We start from the raw sequence: 20,591 nt of genomic DNA on the forward strand, positions 1-20,591 counted from the left end.
GGTGAGTTCCAGTGTCTTCCTTTCGATGATTGTTCAGCAGTTAGTTGTGATTTCAGTGCTCTCGCAAGAGGGAATGAGCGCACGTCCTTCTACTCCACCATCTTGAACCAATCCTTGACATTTTAAAATTACGTTTTCCCAGTCAAGGACATGATGCCTCTTTCCATTTGTTCAAACCTTATTTGATGGCTCTCAAAGAGGTTTTAGTTTCCTTCATGTAGATCCCAGTCTTGTTAAATTTATTTCCAAGTACTTGACAGATGTTGCTGCTATTATGAATGGAAAAATTCCCCCATTTCTTTTCCTAGGAAATTATTATTAAAATAGAGAAAGGTTATTGACTTTAGTACTTATAGGCCACCTTATGAAATTTATTAATACTAATGCATTTTCTTATTAGAATCTTTTAGGCTTCCTTGGTATAATATCATCAGCAAATAGCTGGTTTTTATCTCTGCTTTTCCAGTGTTAAACCAGTTACTTCATGTCTTCACCCTACTCTTCTTGCTGTAACTTCCAAAGCAACGTTGAGTATTATGGTAGTAGCATGTAGTCCTGTTTTGTTCCTGATGGTATTGAACACCCAGTGAATGTTTGCTGAGAATCAGGCAGTGTCCTAGGGTCTGAGAGTACTCTGGGGAATAAAACAAAAGTCCCTGGAAACATTGTATTTACATTCTAGAAGGGGGTCCATGGAGGGACTTTGAGTACCTTTGTTCCACAAATGGTTGTTCATGTTTCTGATTTTCATCTTGTGGCTTTAGTGTTTTTCCATTTAAAGACATTGTTTACTATTGATTTTTCATAACAATTCATTCCTATTTTTTAAAAGGGAGAGCTGCCAAATTTTATCCAATGGTTTTTAAGGATGAAATGATATGATTATTTAATTTTTCTCTTTTTAACTTGTTGATGCATCTGTAATGAAATATATTGATTAGCTTACTGATACTGAATTATCCCTGCATTCCTGGAAGATACGGCGTGATCTTGTTGTACTATTCATTTGTTATACTACTGGATTCTATTTACTAATATTTTATTTGAAATTTTGTATGAACTTTCAAAAGTGCATTTGCTCATTTTTGTTACTAAAGTTATGTAAGCTTTATAAAAAGATCTGAGATTTTCCACCTTTTTCCTACAGTGTGTAAATGTTCAAATAACATTGGAATTACATTATCTATTCCTTACTGGTTAAATAAATCTCAGGTGGTAATTAATCCTCTGATTCTGGCCTTATTTCAGTGGTAGCCATTGGCCTTTTGGGCACTTTAACCTCATTCTAGCTCCAGTGGCTCAGGCACTTTCCTTCTATTTGTGAGCGTTACCAAATTGGTCCAGAGCTTCCATAAGTTACCTATCATGATAGAGGAAATCTTAAGTCTCCTCTGCAGATATTGGCAGGGATGCTTCAGCTCTCATACTGAACAGGTAATCTCAATTTTTCCCATCTGCCAGAAACACAATCCTGTTAAAAAGGTAAAGGTGGGGCAAGGATGCCAGCCAGCTCCCTCAGGCCCCTTTCTCCATCAGCAAATGGATTTTGTCAAACTCCCATGGTCTCATGGGTACAAATATGTTCTAACCATAGTCTGCATTCTAAAAATAATGCTTGGAAGCTTTGCCCTGCAAATAGGCTACTGCCACAGCTTGAGCTAAATTGTTGCTAGAATTTTTCCCACCTGGGGAATCCCTCTTTTCCTCTCTAGCGACAGAGGAACTCACCACATTGCTAAGTACTTCCACTCCCACAAAAACGGCAGTGTCCTTACCATCCTTAATCCGCAAAAGAAAAAAGAATGAGTCAACGGAACACTCAAGTTAGTAAAATGCTGAGGAACTCAAGCTAACGTGACCCGAAGTCTTGCCATTAACCCTGATAATACTTTCTCACTTTCCTCTCAACATTGATTATCCCCTTATGAAATAATTACTGGCAGGCCCATGAAGATTTCTTACTCTTGTTGGACCACAGGAGGTTCAAATATGATCCAGACTGGTACTCTTAAATACTGCCAAGGTCTCATTCAATACACTTATATTTATTACTGATAGTTCAAGTGTACTTTCCCCCAGACCTCCCACCTCAGCCCTTAACATGATCTTCATGTTGAAGACCTGGTCTTCTGGAAAAAAATACCATCAAAAGACCAATCTTGGGCTTCCCTGGTGGTGCAGTGGTTGGGAGTCCGCCTGCTGATGCAGGGGACACAGGTTCGTGCCCCGGTCCGGGAGGATCCCACGTGCCGTGGAGCGGCTGGGCCCGTGAGCCATGGCTGCTGAGCCTGCACGTCCGGAGCCTGTGCTCCACAACGGGAGAGGCCACAGCAGTGAGAGGCCCGCGTACCACAAAAAAAAAAAAAAATCTTGAACCCAGGCAGAAGGAACCTTATACTGGCTTCCTAACCAGTTGTACTGCTGCAAAACTATAAGGAATACAACCTGTCATGTTTTAATATTTTAACAATACAAGTCTCCTTTTGAAGTTAGGAAAATTCACCCTAGCAGCAGACCTTAAACTGAGGCTCTTTGAGAGCTCCCAGAAGCAGAAGATGACATGAGACAAACCGCTTTCTCATGAATTTTGGAACAAGCAGATGGCACCACAATAGGGTCAGCTTCCACCCAAAATGCTGGAACACAATTGCCTGGGATTCCCCTATCCAGTGCTCTCCATGTTCCTCCTTCGTATCCTTCTCATCATTCTTTAATTTTTCTATTGTCCATTAGTTTCAGAACTTCCTGAGCCATGTCTCCTCTATTCCTTTCCATTTCTGGCCTCCTTACCATTTCCTTCTCTATTCCTCATTTATCCACAGACATGCAGGGTCCCCAGTTGTTTCACCTTTGCTCCCCCAAACCTCTCTGACCTCTACATCGTAAGCAAGAACATGTGAGATGCTAACCAGAGAATTCACTGCATTGCCTCCACAATCCTAACCCCATCCTTGAAGGAGCTCCACACCAATTTCCTGGAATCCACTAGACTGGTTCTCGATGGCCTTGGGTCTTGGTTTTACTCCTTATCATAGCCTCTAATGATCGATTTTCTGCAAGCATCCTAATTAAGTGCTTTTTCTCCAGAACACCTTCTCAGCTTCAGACCACCATCAGAGCTCAACAGATGACTACGCTGGTGCTCCAAGGGGAGAGCTGACGAGAAACTACTGGCTCCATGGACAATTTCACTTAGCCTTGACCAAAACCCATGGAAATTACTGAGATTGTTCTAAGACAGGTGATGTTTGTATGGAGCAAGACGGGACACTGACAAGGCCAAATACAGACCTTTCCCCTTTTGCCTGAATCTGCTGAGGAGGCCAGATACTGACCCTCCAATTTCCCATTCTCTGTCTCGTGATTGATTTGCTAAGATTAAAATTGTTTGTCCCCTGAAACTAGCTAACCACAGAGAAAACCATTTCCTCTTCACACAACTGACTGAGACTTCTGCTGGAAAAACAACCCCAAGTATAAATCACCCCTTCTGCAACCTGTTTACTCCTCCCCACAAAAGTCTAAGGCAGAATCACCCTGCAGAGACATTCTGATCTTTGGGTCTTCGATGCTCCCCCTATTGCCTGAAAACAACCTATCTCCTTACTTGACTGACTTCTGTCTTTGATATAAATCACACTAAAAGTGAACAGACAGTAGAGTAGTAGGGCAAAATCAAATGGACCAAGAAACAGAAATCAATCTCTGTTATGTGTAAATTTGATATATGATAAATAAGGTACCACCAAGGAATGGCAAAAAAAATTGTTTTATTCGATGGTAGTGGGCAAATTAGCTCACTCCATGGAGAAAAGTAAAGAAAATAAAGTTGAATCTTTAACTTATATGAAATAAAAAGGGTGGGTCTCAGACTGAAGACCTAAATTCAAAAGGTAAATTTATAAATCTAATTGAAGAAAATGTAGGAGAATATCCATGTGAACTAGAAGTGGGGGGAAATTTCCTAACCAAGACTCAAATAATGAATAAATTTGACTGCATCAAAATTAAAAATTTCTGATAAACAACGTACCCATTTGGCAAAATTAACAGAGACATGACAAACCAGGAGATGTTTGCAAATCTATAACTGACCAGGGATTATATCAAGCACAATTGATTTTAGATTATGATTTGTAGACCATTACTGAGTGATAAATTCAACTTAGAGAACTGCAAGCATAATTAAAAAAAATAAAGTAGGAAAGAATAGAAAATATCAGAGTGCATAACAAGTATTAGGAGAAAATACTCATCAGCCTTTTGTTTACATCATGTAAATGAAAATGTAAAATTAAAAATATATACAATACATGCATACATATATACAATAGTGTGTTTTTGTTGGGAATATATATATTTACATATATAGTACATTAATACATATTAATAATTAATCATATATTTAATTATAGAGACTTAATAGACACTTACACAATTATATATTACTGATATAATCAATATATACTCTAATTAATAATATATTGATATATAACATGTATACTCATATATGTATATATGTATGTATGTACATAAGTATATATGTATACTTATAAGATTATAACTATACATCTTATATATTAATATATTAATGTATTATATATTATATATAATGTGTGTTGGTTGTGATGTAACATATACTTCTTACTGTTGATTATGATCAAAACAGTGAAACACTCAACATTTAAGGGGCTCAAGCAAATCACTGAGAAAAAGATGATACTCAACAGAAAATTGGGCAAAGTATATGAACAGGCAATAAATAGAGAGGGAAGCCTGAACAGCTAACGACTATATGAAGAGGTTCTCAAACTTACTAGTAATCAGGGAGATATATTTTAAAACTATAGACCCATGTTACACCCATCAGAATGGCAAAAATAAAAAAGATGTCTGCTACTAAGTGTTGGAGAAGATGGGGTATATGGGAACTCTTGCAGTTTTGACAAAAGTATAAACTGGTAAGGTCATTCTAAAATAATCATCTGGAGGTCCTTAGTGACATTAAGAATGTGAATTCTCTTTGACCCAGCAAATCCACTTCAAGGGCTATATGTGATGGCCCTCCAATCATGCCCTTAGGATGGCACATACTGAGGTGCTCTTATGGTGGTGTTTATGGTTGGGGAAGTTGGAGGAAATCTAGGTTTTATCATTAGGGAAATGGATACCTGAAATGTGGTCAATGCACACTTATAATATGAATTGCTATCCACTAGTTGGGAGCAACAGACTTGTCTCCAAACAAAGGCTGATTACTTAGAGAAAAACACAAAATATGAAAAGTATCTTTTCATAATATGGCTAAATATATTTGCCTTTTATAAAATTAATACAAATACATTGTAAAATTTATAAAACATAAAAAGTAAAAACAGCTAGTATCCTCTTACCCAGAGTATAACCACTATTAATTTTGTGGTCTATATTCTCAATTTTTATGTCTTAAATAAAAGTTGGATTGTATTGCATATTTGAGTCTATAGTATGTATTGTTTTATAATTTTTTTATTTCCTTAACTCTGTATTAAATGAGTTTATGATGTGATTTTTTTTCCTTAAAAACCTGACTTTGGGGCTTCCCTGGTGGCGCAGTGGTTGAGAGTCCACCTGCCAATGCAGGGGACACAGGTTCATGACCCGGTCCAGGAAGATCCCACATGCCGCGGAGCGGCTAGGCCCGTGAGCCATGGCCGCTGAGCTTGCGCGTCCGGAGCCTGTGCTCCGCAACGGGAGAGGCCACAACAGTGAGAGGTCCGCATACCGCAAAAACAAAAAAAAACCAAAACCAAACAAACAAACAAAAAACAAACAAAACCTGACTTTGTTGCATTCTACCATATGGACATATCAAAGCAAATCTAACCAATTTCCTACTGTACATTTATTATTTATCAGTTTCTAACTGATTACTATTATAAACAATCCTGCAGTGAACACCCTCTAATAGAGGCTGACGTTTGGCTCATAGGCATTGGTATAAGAAAAGTGGATGTTTACAAGCCGCACCTCTTCTGATTTAATAGATGGTCATGGTGATTGGCGATCCTATACTACCAGTGGCTGAATATCAGCCCTGCTTCTACCTAATTCTTAGTGTTTAGTTAATGTTGTTTCATTAGGATAAATTCATTGAAGTGGAACTGCTGAGACAAACAGTATGAATATATTGCCAACTTACCTTCCTGTAAGATTCTACCAAGTTAGACTCAGACAGCCGTTCTCATTAACACTAGGTATTATTATGTTTTCGATCTTTACCAATTTCTTGTTACATTTTAATGCTAAGATCCTGTACACCTCAGCACTCCACTAACTCCAAACGATTATTGCCTCAAACGGCAGAGTCCAGATCACTCTCCTGTGCCACAGTCTTTCATTCTGAAAAAAAGTCTGACAAGTTAAACACCTTATACCCAAACTGTTCTGTTCCCTGTTGCTCCTTCAGAACTAAATAAACAATTATCATTTCCTTCAGCATTTGAGAGATTATTTTTTTTAATTTATTTTATTGAAGTATAGTTGATTTCTCATGTTGTGGAAAGATTAATTATACTCCTCAAAACAAATTTTAAAAATTTGCTCATAGGTTAAGTATTATTTTCTGAGGAAACTCTTGCCCAGTGCACAAGCACTGGCTTAGCTCACCTCTCAGGGTCTGGTGGGGGACAGGGGATGGCTTTCTATGTTAGAGATAGTTGGACCAATGAGGATTCTCTCACTGTGTAATCATTGGCCTAACATAGCTCCATTCCAGGGCCTTTGAGCAAGGTGCCATCAGCCTGCTGCCCAATTCTTATAAAAATAAGAGGCATTTTTCTAAAGGGCCGAATGATCGTCCATTGTTACAGATCCTCTGATTTTAACCTTGGATTAAGCATACATTCAGAGAGTTACTCTATTTTTTCTTTTCTTCTGATTTTCTCACATTAAAAAATCTTTGGAAACCAGACAGTATCCTTCTGAAACTAATTTTTTTTGGGTGGATCCCAAATTGTCATTTGTATCATTTCTTTTAGATTCCACAAACAGGTGATATCATATGGTATTTGTCTGTCTCTGTCTCACTTACTTCACTTACTATGATAATCTCTAGGTCCATCCATGTTGCTGCAAATGGCATTATTTCATTCTCTTTTATGGCTGAGTAATATTCCATGGTATATATACATCCCACAACTATTTTATCCATTCATCTGTTGATGGACATTTAGGTTGCTTCCATGTCTTCTTGCCTATTGTAAATAGTTCTGCAATGAACACTAGGCTGCATGTACCTTTTCAAATTATGGTTTTCTCCAGATATATGCCCAGGAGTGGGATTGCAGGATATGGTAGCTGTATTTTTAGTTTTTTAAGGAATCTCCATACTGTTCTCCATAGTGGCTGCACCAATTTACATTCCCACCAACAGTGTAGGAGGGTTCCTATTGGTTTTCTTTTTTTCTTTTCCTATTGGTTTTCTTTAACAAAGGACACATCATAAAAGGGTTTATAATCTTAATAGCACCTGTTATAGACAATATTAAAAGTAAATAAATCAGATTTCACGTATTACTCTTTTGTTCTGTATAAAGTGGGTGGGGAAAGGACATATTTTGATAAAAAGTGACCTAGAGAGCCATGATGATGGTCAGCATTGCTATGAATGGGAGGGCTTCTAACTCCATTTGTCTTTTTATTTCTAGGAAGGTTAGCAGCACCCAAACATTATTCAAAATCTAACCATAATCTGGAAAAAAATACCATAGAGAGAAAGCAAAAACAATGACAATAACTTACTCTGCCCGTGTGTCAATACCCTTCCTTCTTCATATTCAAGACCCAGCTCATATGCACACCATTCCCTGGTAAGTATAGACAGGGCAAGGCCTTTCCCTTACCTAAACTCCTGGCTAATTTTATTGACTTGAAATCTTCCTTTCCTTTTAACTTATTCAATTTCCTTATGATGGCATCATATCTGAATATTTTGGTTAAACTGATATGTTTTTCCCTCACAGTAGATTCCAGGTTCTATAAGGGAAGAGAACACGCTTCCAGCATCTTTATAGCCCTAACAGCCAGCACGTGGCCTGGTACACAGAACATGCTAAATAAACAAATTAAGAATCACTAAACGAATGAATGGATATGTGTGAATAAGTAGTTATCAACACTCTCAAGTTAGGGAAAAAAACAAAAGGAAAATTATTTTACAAAATTAAAACTATCAGAATCCCAAAGTCTTGTTGCTTCGTGATGTATATGCTATTTCTAAACTCCGAGTAAATGAAAGAAAATGAGCACTTCAACCCTGAAATAGGTATTTCTGTATTAGGGAAAAAGAGAAGTATTTTTAGTATGGAATAAAAATAAAATTAAAGACAGAAGTACTACAAATAAACATATCTGTTCTAATATAAAACAGGGGCTCAACCAAGGGACAAAATGTCACTACTGTCACTGAGGGAAAAAGATCTATTGGAGTCCTTATAAAGGTCTATACAGATTAGTGAGTGTCCAGAACAGTGTCTGACATTCAATAAATATTTGTCAAATAACTGAATAATATCAAATCAAGAAAGTCAATATAATGGGAATAAATGATCAAACTGATAGCTGAAGAAGAAAGCAGTAAGCTAGGGGATCAAGAGAAGAAACGTTCCTAGAAGGCACTGCAGTAGAAAATGGGGATTAAAAAAATAGTACTTAGTAAAATTAAAAATAAATCAATCCAGGAAGTTGTATAAAGTAGAAAGAAAAGTGAAGCCTAGTGAGGCCTACCATCGATATTTTATTGGTGGGCTTATAAAATCTTAATGGAACAGATAATCCATACCTTAAATGAACACTTCCATAAAAGAGGGAAAACTGCCAAACTCATTTTATGACTGAACTGCTTTTATGCCAAAACTAGACACAGATAGTACCAGAAAAGAAAATAATAGGTTCGTTTCACTTACATTTATAGTTGTGAAGATCCAGAATAAAATATTAGCTAGCCAGACTCAACAGTGTGTTAGCAATCAAGGAACACAAGAAGGGTTCAAGTGCGGTCAATTTGCAAGTCTACAAGACAGAAAGACTGGTCATAATTTTTCCTCTGCCGGAAAAGAACTTTTCCATTAGAAAAATACACCTTTTCTTCAACATGCCCAAGAGACTACAGTCAGCATAATTAACTAGTAACCTCCCCAAGGTCAGAGAGGAGGCTTCCCTCATTGTAAATACTGAGATCCTGAGGATCACTAGCTGTCTACTAAATACACTAATGTATTCACTAGGTCCTGAATTGAAGAGAGGGAAAAATGTTTTGCCACTCTAGAAAGGAGAGTGCTGGTTGCCACAAACTGGATAAGGTTAGCTATCATCAAAACAAAGGGCCTTAATGTCATTACTGTTATGACCCTTAAGTTTTATCATTATGCTAAAAATTTAAGTGTCTCTAAATACTAAGTACTTGTCTATGTTCCCTATGGTTTTTTAAAAAATGTAAATTAAGATTTATTCTCTAAAACGGAAGCTTCTAGCTACTCATAAGTCACTAATATTGCACAATGGTATTTTAAAAGTATAGCTTTATAACAAAAATGTGTTCAAGATTATAAAAACTGTAAAGTAGAAGAAAAAATTATTTTGTAATCTCAACAGGTTTTGGGATTTGATCTTTTTATCTTATTTTTTAAAGAGAGTTGAAAATAATAAAAAGTGAAACAGATTATTTTCATACAAGCTGACCCAGGGTAATCAGTCATCCTGATTACAGCAGGCCTTTCTGGCTACATAGGGTTGTTGCCTCAGACAACAGAAGTTGTCTACAGCTTTTGGATCAGCATGGCAGAAGCACCTCCTCCTCCGCTGCAAATACTGGCAAGACCACATTCTCCTTGCTTCAAGGCATGAGCCAATGGACGACAATCCTGGCTCCACACATCCCAACTGGATGTCCAATAGAAACAGCTCCTCCATTGATATTCACTTTTGGGGGATCAATCTCTAGCATTTTAATGTTTGTTAGTATGACTACACTAAAGGCTTCATTTATTTCCCACATTGTAATACCTTTTTTTCAATCCTGCATCTTTTAAGATGCACCTGCATCTCAGGTGCAGCATATGCAGGTGCAACTGGAAAATCTATAGGTTCTACAGCAGCATCAGCAAATGCTGCTATTCTCGCCAGTGGTTTAACATTGAGCCTCTCGTTGCATCTGCAGTCATCAAAACCACAGCAGCTGCTCCATCACCCAGTGTGCTGGCACTGGGAGCTGTTACTGTGCCATTCTCTTTTTGGAAACCCGTCTTCAGCTTTGGAACTCTGCTGAAGTCAACATGTTTATATTCTTCATCTTCTTTCACCACTACATCTGGTTTACCTTTTACTGTAATTGTGACAGGAACAACTTCACTTCCAAATTTTCCAGCTTCTCATGCTGCTTTACTTCTGGTATAGGAGTTAACAGCATAAGTATCCTGTTCATCTCGTGCAATATTCAGCTTCTTTGCAGTATTTTCAGCACAGCTGCCCATATGAATTTTATTGTAGACATCAGTTAGCCCATCTTTTACAATCAAATCTTCAAGCTTCACCCCACTATATGGTGTTGCTCCTCTGTTCATTACGTAGGGAACATTGGACATGCTCTCCATCCCACCTGCCACCGTCACATCCTGATGTCCACACATAAGATTCTGAGAGGCCATCATGATAGCTTTCATTCCTGAGACACAAACTTTAGTTTACAGTGGTACATGGAGTAGAAATAAGTAAGCCTGCACCCAGTACTGCTTGCCTTGTAGGGGCTTGTCCTCCACCTCCTTGTAGAACATTAGCCATGTATGCTTCTTTCACTGCTTCTTTTGGAAACCCTGCCTTTTCAATGGCTCCCTGAATTGCAATGGAACCAAGCTCAGTGGCTGGCAGAGAGGAAAGGCTGCCTAGAAAGGACCCAATGGGTGTTCTTGTAGCACTTACTATGACCACTTCATTCAAAGTGGGTTTTGATCATAACTTCGTTCCACATATCTTATTTCCTGCATCCACCTCCGAAGCAGGGGGCTGCGCCTGCGGGCACCACCGTGCAGAAGGGCTGCCAGCACAGCCATGGTCACCGAGCGTGGAGCGGAGAGTTACCAGTGGAGAGATGTGGTCGCACGCGGCGGGTCCCTGATCCCGCTTCCTCTATGGTTTTAAAGGTGTTCCAGTGATGCTTATATCTTTTACCTGGAATGACGTGTGTAACCAAAAAAAAATTATGCATGAGAACAGCCCTGTTTAGCATATGGAATGAACTAAAATTTACTCATAAAAATGAACTAAGAAACTCCTCAAAGGCAATGACTGTGACTGACTTCTTCAGTTTTCCCTGCAGATACCAAACTAGTGCTGGATGCACAAATGAATGATTAGTACTTGTTAAAACTGATTTCAGTTTGAGGGCAAATTTGAATATTTTCGATGAGTAGGACAGCAGCCGCTTTATTAAGAGGTTTAAATGTATGGGTCCTACTAAAAATGTTGAAGTCAAGGCCTTCCACCTCAAGTGAAAGCTGGAAGATACAGTGGCATTCTAACAGATGCTGGAGTACAATTTTTTTTTTATTGACATGGAAAAAGTACAAGATCATTGAGAACAGAGCCTGCATTCATTTATTCCCTTGCTCCCACAATCACTCCTTTCAAAGCCATTCAGCTCAGTTATGCTGGGCTGGTGGGACGACACACAAGCAGAAAAAGAGGCATAGAAGTGTCCTCACAAGGTTGTTTACATTTATAATAGGAGCAGGGGACAGCTCCTATTTCTGTTTTCATTGTCAGAAAACCTTAGATCATTTGGCATGTTTTTTCAGACATGCAAACTGAAAGTAAATAATGTCTTTATTTAATCAAAAATTTTTATTGAGTTATAGTTAACTTACCACATTAAATTAGTTTCAGGTGTACAACATAGTGATTCTATATTTTTATACATTATGAAATGATCAGTGCAATAAGACCAGTTGCCATCTGTCACCATACAAAGTTGTTACAATATTATTGACTATACTTCCTGTGCTGTACTTTACATCCCCATGACTTATTTATTTTAGAGCTGGAAGTTTGTACCTCTTAATCCTCTTCACCTATTTCGTTCACTGCCTTCCAGCCCCTCCTCTCTGGCAACCACTAGTTTGTTTTCTGTAACTATGAGTCTGTTTCTGTTTTTCTTTGTTCTTTTTTTTTTTTTTTTTTCCGGTACGCGGGACTCTCAGTATTGTGGCCTCTCCCGTTGCGGAGCACAGACTCCGGACGCGCAGGCTCAGCGGCCATGGCCCACGGGCCCAGCCGCTCCGCGGCATGTGGGATCCTCCCGGACCGGGGCACGAACCCGCATCCCCTGCATCGGCAGGCGGACTCTCAACCACTGCGCCACCAGGGAAGCCCCCTTTTTTTTTTTTTTAAGATTCCACATGTAAGCGAAATCATATGGTATTTGTTTTTCTCTATTTCATTTAGCATAATACCCTCTAGATCCATCCACGTTGTCACAAATGACAAGATTTCATTCTTTTTTATGGCTTACTAGTATTTCAGTGTCTCTGTGTATCACATGTTCTTCATCCATTCATCTACTGATGGATGCTTAGGTTGATTCCATATTTTGGCTATTGTAAATAATGGTGCAATGAACATAGGAGTACATATATCTTTTCTAATTAGTGTTTTTATTTTCTTCAAATAAGTAGCAGAAATAGAAGTGCTGGATTGTATGTTAGTTCTATTTTTAGTTTTTTGAGGAATCTCCATACTATTTTCCACAGTGGCTGCACAATGTACATTCCCACCAACAGTGCACAAGCGTTCCCTTAAGAGATTCAAATCCATACACAGCCTCAAATATTTTGCACACATCCTACCATGCTCTCCTGTACTACACAAGGCTGCTCAATGTTCATTTCCCTGAATTTCTTTCTTCTACTCCTTTGTTACTATCTTCTGCCTGCATTCTGCTCTGTTTTTGACCTCTCAAAACCTTTATCATCCTTCAAGATTCAATTCAAACATCACTGAACTGTTTCTTCCTCTCTGCTGCAATAACACCTCCTTTTCACTTTGTTACTACGTTGAGCACAAAGTATAAGAAATTACTTTTGGGGGGGCGGAGTCAAGATGCCATACTAGGAGGATGCGGGATTCACGTCTCCTCACAACTAGGGCACCTACCAGGCACCGGTGGGGGACCACGGACACCTAAGGGGGCAGGAGGAGCCCCCAGTGACCGGGTAGGACGTGGGGTGTGAGGGGGAGTGAAGGGGGAGGAGAAGTGAAGGCGGGACGGGTCTGGTGGCCCTGAGAGGTGGCTGGGGGACGGGAAGGGATCCCACGCCCGAATGGGGAAACTGGGGAACCATCGGGAGGGCAGAGGATCAAAAGGGAGCGTGGCCAGGTTTCCGCTGCCCACTTGGGCCCCCAGGAGCTTGTTGAGATCCTGGGCCTGATCCTCTGCCCTCCTAGGCTCCCTCCAGCCACGTGGGTCCTAAGGGAGTGGGAGGGAGGGGAGGGGCAGCAAAAGTAAAGGCCGGACCTCCGGGACCTGCACCCCTGAGGGGTGGCTGGGGGAGGGGAGGAGTTCCTATGCCCAGCAGGATCCACCCATGGTTAGGGGCCCAGTGGCGATGGGGGAGAACCTGGGGGAGATGGTGGGGGAGGGGCACAAAGGAACGGAAGGGAACAGGGCCAGTGCTTTCCCTGTCCACTTAGGCACCAGGGAGCCTGTTGGGCTCCCGGGCCTAATCCTCTGCCCTCGGAGCCTCCCTCCTGCCATGCAGAGCCCACGCCCCGCCCCTACGCCCCCACCCAGGGCCCCACCTCTACACTCGGAGTCCCCCTCCAACACAATGGGCCTAAACCCCACCCACACACCCTCACCCAGGGCCTTTCCTCCAAACTCCTGAACACCGTATTCCAGAGGCCCTCCTTTCCAAATGCTGCCTCTCCCCTTCTGCGAAGGTCCTAAGCAGAGGCCCCGCCCCACGCTTGAACGTCACCCTGCCTAGGCCCCACCCCACGCGCAAACGTCACCCCCCCACCTGCCTAGGTCCCACCCCACCCTAAGCCTTGCCCCTAAGTTCCACCCCCACCGAAATTCCACCCCCATAGCCAAGGCTTTTATTTTTTCTTTTTTCCTCTTTTAGATTGGGCTTCTGTTTTACCTTGTTGATTCATTGTTGTTGATTCTTTCACATTTTTTTTTTTTGCGGTACGCGTGCCTTTCACTGTTGTGGCCTCTCCCGTTGCGGAGCACAGGCTCCGGACGCGCAGGCCCAGCGGCCATGGCTCACGGGCCCAGCCGCTCCGCGGCATGTGGGATCTTCCCGGACCGGGGCACGAACCCGTGTCCCCTGCATCGGCAGGCAGACTCTCAACCAGTGCGCCACCAGGGAAGCCCGATTCTTTCACATTTTTAAAAGAAGCTCATAAATCAGGTGCCCAGCTGAGCCCAGCCACCAGCCAACATGCCAGCTGAAGGATGTGCAAGAGGGACCATTGGCAAGACCAGCAGAATCACCCAGCGAAGTCCAGCCCAGGCTATCATCTTGAACAAATAAAATGGTTGTTGTTTTTAGTCACTAAATTGTGGAGTTGGTTACATAGCAATAGATAAAGCAATGAGGTAAGAGTGAGATCTTAATATTTGACATCTAGAATGAGAGTAGTAACCAACCCTGTCCTGCTGGTGTTGGGCTTGGCCATGTGATTTGATCTCATAATGGAATATGAGCAGACATGATGTACATCCCTCACGGGCTTTATATAGTTCAGATGGTTTGGCTGGGTCTCTTGTGTCTGGACCTGTGCCATTAGAAGAGCTGCCCTGGTGGGCCCTGCTCTTCAGCCTGTGTTCCAGAATGACAGACATGTGGGGCAGATCTAGCGGGTGCAGAACCAGCACAGCCACTCCAGAGACCGGTGGGCAAGAAACATATGCTTATTGTCACAAGCCAGTGAGAGTTGAGATTTGAGGGTCGATACTGCTGTAAAAACTGACTAATATGCTCGACCAAAGATTGAACAATATAACATGTGATCATTCTCAATTCATTGTCATAGTGATACTGTATTTGATATGCTAGCTAAGGCTGCTGGCTGGGGTTCTAAGGGACTGGACTGATTAATGCAAATCTGGCCCAATACCTGCACCACGCTAGGTGACATTGAAAGGTCAGAAAGCACCTGACCCAGCAGAGAGAGAAGAGTTCAAAGACGGACAGCACCCAGAAGTCTCTCTCCCCTTTCTTGTCATTAGGGGGCAGATCGAAAAGAGAAGCATCTGCATCTTTTAAGATGTGCTCCCTGACCTTCCCTGTATAATAGCTAACACTTCCACAGCACTTTCTAGGGGCAAGGCTCTGTTCTAAGCACTTTACATATATTAACTCCTTCAATACCCAAGCAATCAAATGAGGCAAGTAACAACTATTATATTGGCAAAGAAACTGAGACACAGAGAAATTAAATAACTTTCTCAAGATGACACAGTTGGAAACTGGATCCCTGATACTGATAGAAATGAGAGGTGCCTAAGATGACTACACCCTGTGTGCTCATTATAGTGACAGCAGAGTGGGCACAGTAATCATGGTACAGAGACAACCATTGAGGGCCCTGGCACATTGCTCCGTGTCAAGCACAGGCCTTCCCCTGGCTGGGTAGCAGTACACTGTTACTATTCTGCCACTCTGGCTCTGTGTCCCAGTCTAGTGGGGAGCAAGGTGATCACCTCATTATGCAATAAGACATTATGTTGCAAGGACCTGAAGAGCATAAAGAAACAACTTCCTAAGACATCTTGGTAAGATTCATGTGTGATGAAATAGAAGATCAAAGTTGATAAGAATATGCTGTAGCAAACTTTGGATTCATTCAGTATTCTGGAGCCTGTGAGGATCTCCCATTCCAAAGTAAAGAACAGGCCAGAGCACCACGCATTCCCTACCACGAAGACAAACAATACCTGGAAATGTGAGGCCGTACATACTGCATACCATTTAGAATTCCTGCTCTAATAATTTTGGTTCAAAGATGGACAGCTTTGAGTGGGACCTAGCCCAACTCAGGCTGCAGTACAAATTGGTTACTCTTCTCTCATGACCCAGCAGACCTGTGAACAAATTTAAGCCTTGTTTGTGCCAAGAACTGTGAAGGATCTGAGATTTTTATCCTACTTGCTAACTAATGAGGTAGTTCTGGGAATGCTGGGTGAGGACAGAAGACACCTGAGACAAAACAAAGGACTGTTTATTACTTTCAACAACAGCAGTAGCCAGAGTATTAGCATCTTCGCAGCACCCTGAGCCCCAGGGTAACACAAAGCGGACCAGATGACACGTGCACATATGGTGAGTTGCATTACCTGAAAGGAACCCTGAACTTAGGGAACTAGAATCTTTTTTTTTGGCTGCGTTGGGTCTTCATTGCGGTGCGTGGGCTTCTCAGTGCGGTGGCGTCTCTTGTTGCAGAGCATGGGCTCGAGGCATGCGGGCTTCAGTAGTTGTGGCATGCGGGCTCAGTAGTTGTGGCTTGCAGACTCTAGAGCGCAGGCTCAGTAGTTGTGGCGCACAGGCTTAGTTGCTCCGTGGCATGTAGTATCTTCCCAGACCAGGGCTCGAACCTGTGTCCCCTGCATTGGCAGGCTGATTCTTAACCACTGCATCACCAGGGAAGCCCTATTCAGAATTTTCCAATCAGAAAATCTGGAAAGAAGTTATTCTAATTTCCACGTGTATTTAAGTGCTGTGTTATAATCAAACATTAAAATTTTTATTACCCATAGGGAGACACAATAATCTTTTCAGCACGTTGGGACTCTAAACAGTTTGCCTCTGGCCCTATCCTCAGCTCACTTCACAAAAAGATGTGAGGCAATGGGTGGATGTTTTGGGGATTCATTGCATTACTGTTACTCTGTCATCCAGAAACAGGTGGTCTTATGATATAAGGAAGCCTACTGAACGTTCATACACAGCGGTCTCTTGGACACTGCGATTTCTCCGGCTGGATGAAATATATGTTCCATGTTGGAAATCCCCAGTATACAGGGATGTTTGCTAGCTAGAACACATTCATCTGGGAAATAAGGGGTGGAGCATGAACGGTTATTTTTAGATTTCACTTAATAAACCTACCAAAAGTTTTGATTTTTTGTGTTCTAAACTTTGAGCTCTGATAATCAAGTGGCCTATGTAACCAGTGTAGAAATACCAGTGAAAGCAATAATGATCCCACTGAATTGGAAACCAAGACATCCGTGTAACCATTTTTGGTTCCTGGTGTATTAAGAAAACAGGCACAACAGAGGATAATCAACCTTACTGAGGAAAAATAGAGATGCTATAACACACTGAGGACCAAGATCAATTAGGTGGATTCAAGGCCACAAACTTCTACTACCAAGGATACCCCCGGATAAAGATCAATGGAAACTAACTTACAGAGTAATAGATATCTGATTACCAAAGGGCAGGTTTACCAAAGGCTCGGATCCTTCACAAATGAAGACATTTCATTCTTCTGGGCAAAGGATCCTAATCAGGTGAGGTGCTCTTCAGAGGCAGGGCAGCACACGGAATGTGTGGTGGAGAGATAAAGCTAATGCCAGCTTTAGCGTTAGTTACAGGGTCATAAATAATTCACATTTCTTGAGTTTTGCTAAAGTATAATAATCATCACCATTTCCTCCTTTTCAACAGAAATGAAGAGAAATTGATAGCACCTAGAGATTCTGGACTCCCAAGAACAGTGGCTCTATGACGTTACTTCTAGACCCCATCATTAGATATGACTTTGGATGGTGCCTTTTGGGGGAAGAGGTGAATGAATTTGTGGTTACATGTAGAGTGAATTATCTTAGCAGGGGCATCTTTGAACACACAGGAAGACAGATGTGTACACGGCATGCATCTACATGCTCAAATAGCCAAAAGATGACGTGTATAGACCACAGTACAGAATCTCAGGTTAAATAACTTTCCCAAGATCACACAGCTAGTAGGTGATGGAGCTAGATAAAAACCAGGCTGTGAGACATTAATACTAGGGACAAATGAGTGTGGGTTATACGAGAACCCTCTGTACCACCTTCACAACTTTTCGGTGAATCTTAAACTATTCTAAAACAAAAGTTTATTAAAAGAAGAAACACAGGTTGTTAGACTCTGGAGCTTACAATTTTAACTTCTGTGCCATGTTTTATCTCTAGAGCCCTGGCCCAAGTGATGTTCTGAGGTGTTGACAAACTCCTGTTTTCCTAGGTCTCCAGAATGGTTCTCATTCCTCCCCATGGACAAGAACTGATTGTCCAGATTTTGCTTAGATTTTCTAGCTTTCTGTAGTATCCTTCCAATAAATTTCCCTTTTTATTATAATTAGACAGAATGGCTTTCTATCACTTACAACCTAACAACAACAGCTAACACTTAGAGTATTCACAGAGCCAGGCACTGCTCTGATTACTTTGCATGTATTAATTCATTTGACCCTCACAACAGCCCTATTAGGTAGGTATTAATATTATCCCCATTTTACAGGTGAAAACACTTAGGCACACAGAAATTAAATAGTTTGCTCAGGTCACACATCTAGGAAGTGGCAAACCTGGGACGTCTGGCTCCGGAGTCTAACTGTTGGATCTACCTTGCCCACTATCCTCTCAAAAGAACTTTCATGATACACAGGTACGGCCACTGTTTACAGTTCTCAGAGCTGGGCTCTCCTGGACTGGATGCCTAGCCTCTCCCTATGTTGTCAAGAGCAGTCTGCGGCTCCTCCTGAGCTTTTCCAGGAGGGTGTCACTCTCTGATCTCCAAATGCAGTGGCCATCTTCTGACTACCTGGGGACAGGTGCTCTGAGAGTACACAGAGGTGAATCTTTTGGAATTCTACATGTTGCATGTAGTTTTGTAAATAAGAACCTCACCCAGACCCCGTGTTTGTCCAACCCCACAATTCATTCTCTTTAGGTGTTACAGTCTGGTTTTGAATTTGCCTCAAGAAACCCAAATGGTTTCATCTTTAATTTCCATGAGGCTCTGAAAGCACACATGGACAGGAGCCTCCTTTATCACCCAACTTTCCCTGGCAGGATTGCATTCTACTCATATTCCAATCTGAAAAGGGCAAGGCCCAGAATGGGCTCCAGTCAACAAAAGCTGAAAAATACAGAGAACCCATTCCACACAGAGATGGTTATCATTTTGTATTTTTCTAAAAACCAAGTAAAATCCTCTATTGTAAGTGTTGACATAAGAAATTTTCCATGTATTCAAAATAAGAGAATGGAATGGTAAACATGTTGACAAATAGCAATTTGAGTTAAAATGGTAATTCTATAGTATTTGAGCGAGTTTTTACATTAACATTTAAATATATTTTTTTCTAGGAGTTGTCTAATGAAACTAGGAAATAAAGAGAAAATTATGATTACCATTTGTTCACTATTCAAATTTTCAATCGATGAGCCAGCTAATTAGCAGTACTATTTGTTGAATTCACATTGTTTGTCCTAATCAATTTTTTGCATGTATCCCATGGGTGGATGTTACGTATTTGGAACATAAATGCTATAAAAATTAATCCCCCTAGCAGTACAGCTGCTGCGAGGGCAATAAGTGTGTGTCCTGGAAATGGCAGAGGGGCTTCGTCAACATAAATCTGCAACAGAAAAAGCAAAGTCTTTAAGCTTTCTGAACCCAGTAATTCAAAACCCTGAACTTGACATGATTCCCACAGTGGTGGAGACATTGTTACTCATTTAGCAACATTCTGTCCAGACTGATATAGATATTTAGCTTCCACAAAGCTTACAAACAGTCTCTTGACAATTTGACAGGTGGTGAATTTCCACATGATACATAGGGAATAGGAAATCGATTTATATCCTATTCCTTTATCCTATGTCTTTAGTGGCAGAGGTGGGCAGATAGAACACTTACACAGCAGGAAAACATTCTGTGTTCAGTTACAGAGGAACAGGCAAAGTGCTGCAGGAACATGGTTAGAAGTGCCTAACCGCTTAGAGTTATCAGGTAATGTGCTTCCTGAGCTGGATCTTGAAGAATAAGAGAAGGAGGAGAAGGTACATTCAAGGTAGAGGGAATAAGCATGGGCTCTTCCAAACTATCTTCTCTTTAGAAATCCTCTGTACAAGTGCTGACATTGGGAAATTTCTGTATATTCAAAATGTTTCCTCTGCCTGAATGGCTAATTAATAAAAACAAGTTCCTAGAGGGGAGACAGGATCGTTGACAGAGGCATAGAGTCGTCTTTTTCTCTGAGACTAGAGGCAAAGATGGGTGCCATAGATGTTACAAGTAGAAGTGGGGGCATATGGAGAATAAGGTGGTTCAAGCTTATGTTTTCCCAGTGAAGTAGGAAGGAAGATCATCTTTGGAGGTAGAAGAAAGTAGAGATGAATGAAAACAGGATGGTGGGAATGTGGGAAAATGCCAGGACAAGATAAAGGATTAAAAAGCTGCTTTAGGGTATAGATCAAGTTAAAGGTATCTCCATCCTCCCAGTGACCTAAGGATGTATCTGTTTTTTAAGAAACAGTCCCATAAGCTATGAATTCT

At 41.0% G+C, this 20,591-nt stretch overlaps 1 protein-coding gene and 1 pseudogene across 1 annotated transcript in view; both read right to left on the minus strand.

Moving 5' to 3' along the window:
- Nucleotides 1–5,224: 5,224 nt before the first annotated feature.
- LOC149750349 (acetyl-CoA acetyltransferase, mitochondrial pseudogene) lies at nt 5,225–11,321 on the minus strand (annotated as a pseudogene).
- A 4,784-nt stretch (nt 11,322–16,105) lies between these two features.
- CATSPERB (catsper channel auxiliary subunit beta) overlaps nt 16,106–20,591 on the minus strand; it is a 138,548-nt gene continuing 134,062 nt past the window's right edge. Inside the window, exon 27 of the mRNA XM_089908126.1 lies at nt 16,106–19,671. Coding sequence (XP_089764252.1) covers nt 19,483–19,671 — 189 coding nt within the window. The 3' untranslated portion in view covers nt 16,106–19,482. The remainder of the gene's footprint in view (nt 19,672–20,591) is intronic.

The sequence above is a fragment of the Delphinapterus leucas genome, chromosome 2, assembly GCF_059928025.1.
Source record: "Delphinapterus leucas isolate spDelLeu-1000000601 "Yukka" chromosome 2, BTC_Dleu_Yukka2, whole genome shotgun sequence".
NCBI lineage: Eukaryota > Metazoa > Chordata > Mammalia > Artiodactyla > Monodontidae > Delphinapterus > Delphinapterus leucas.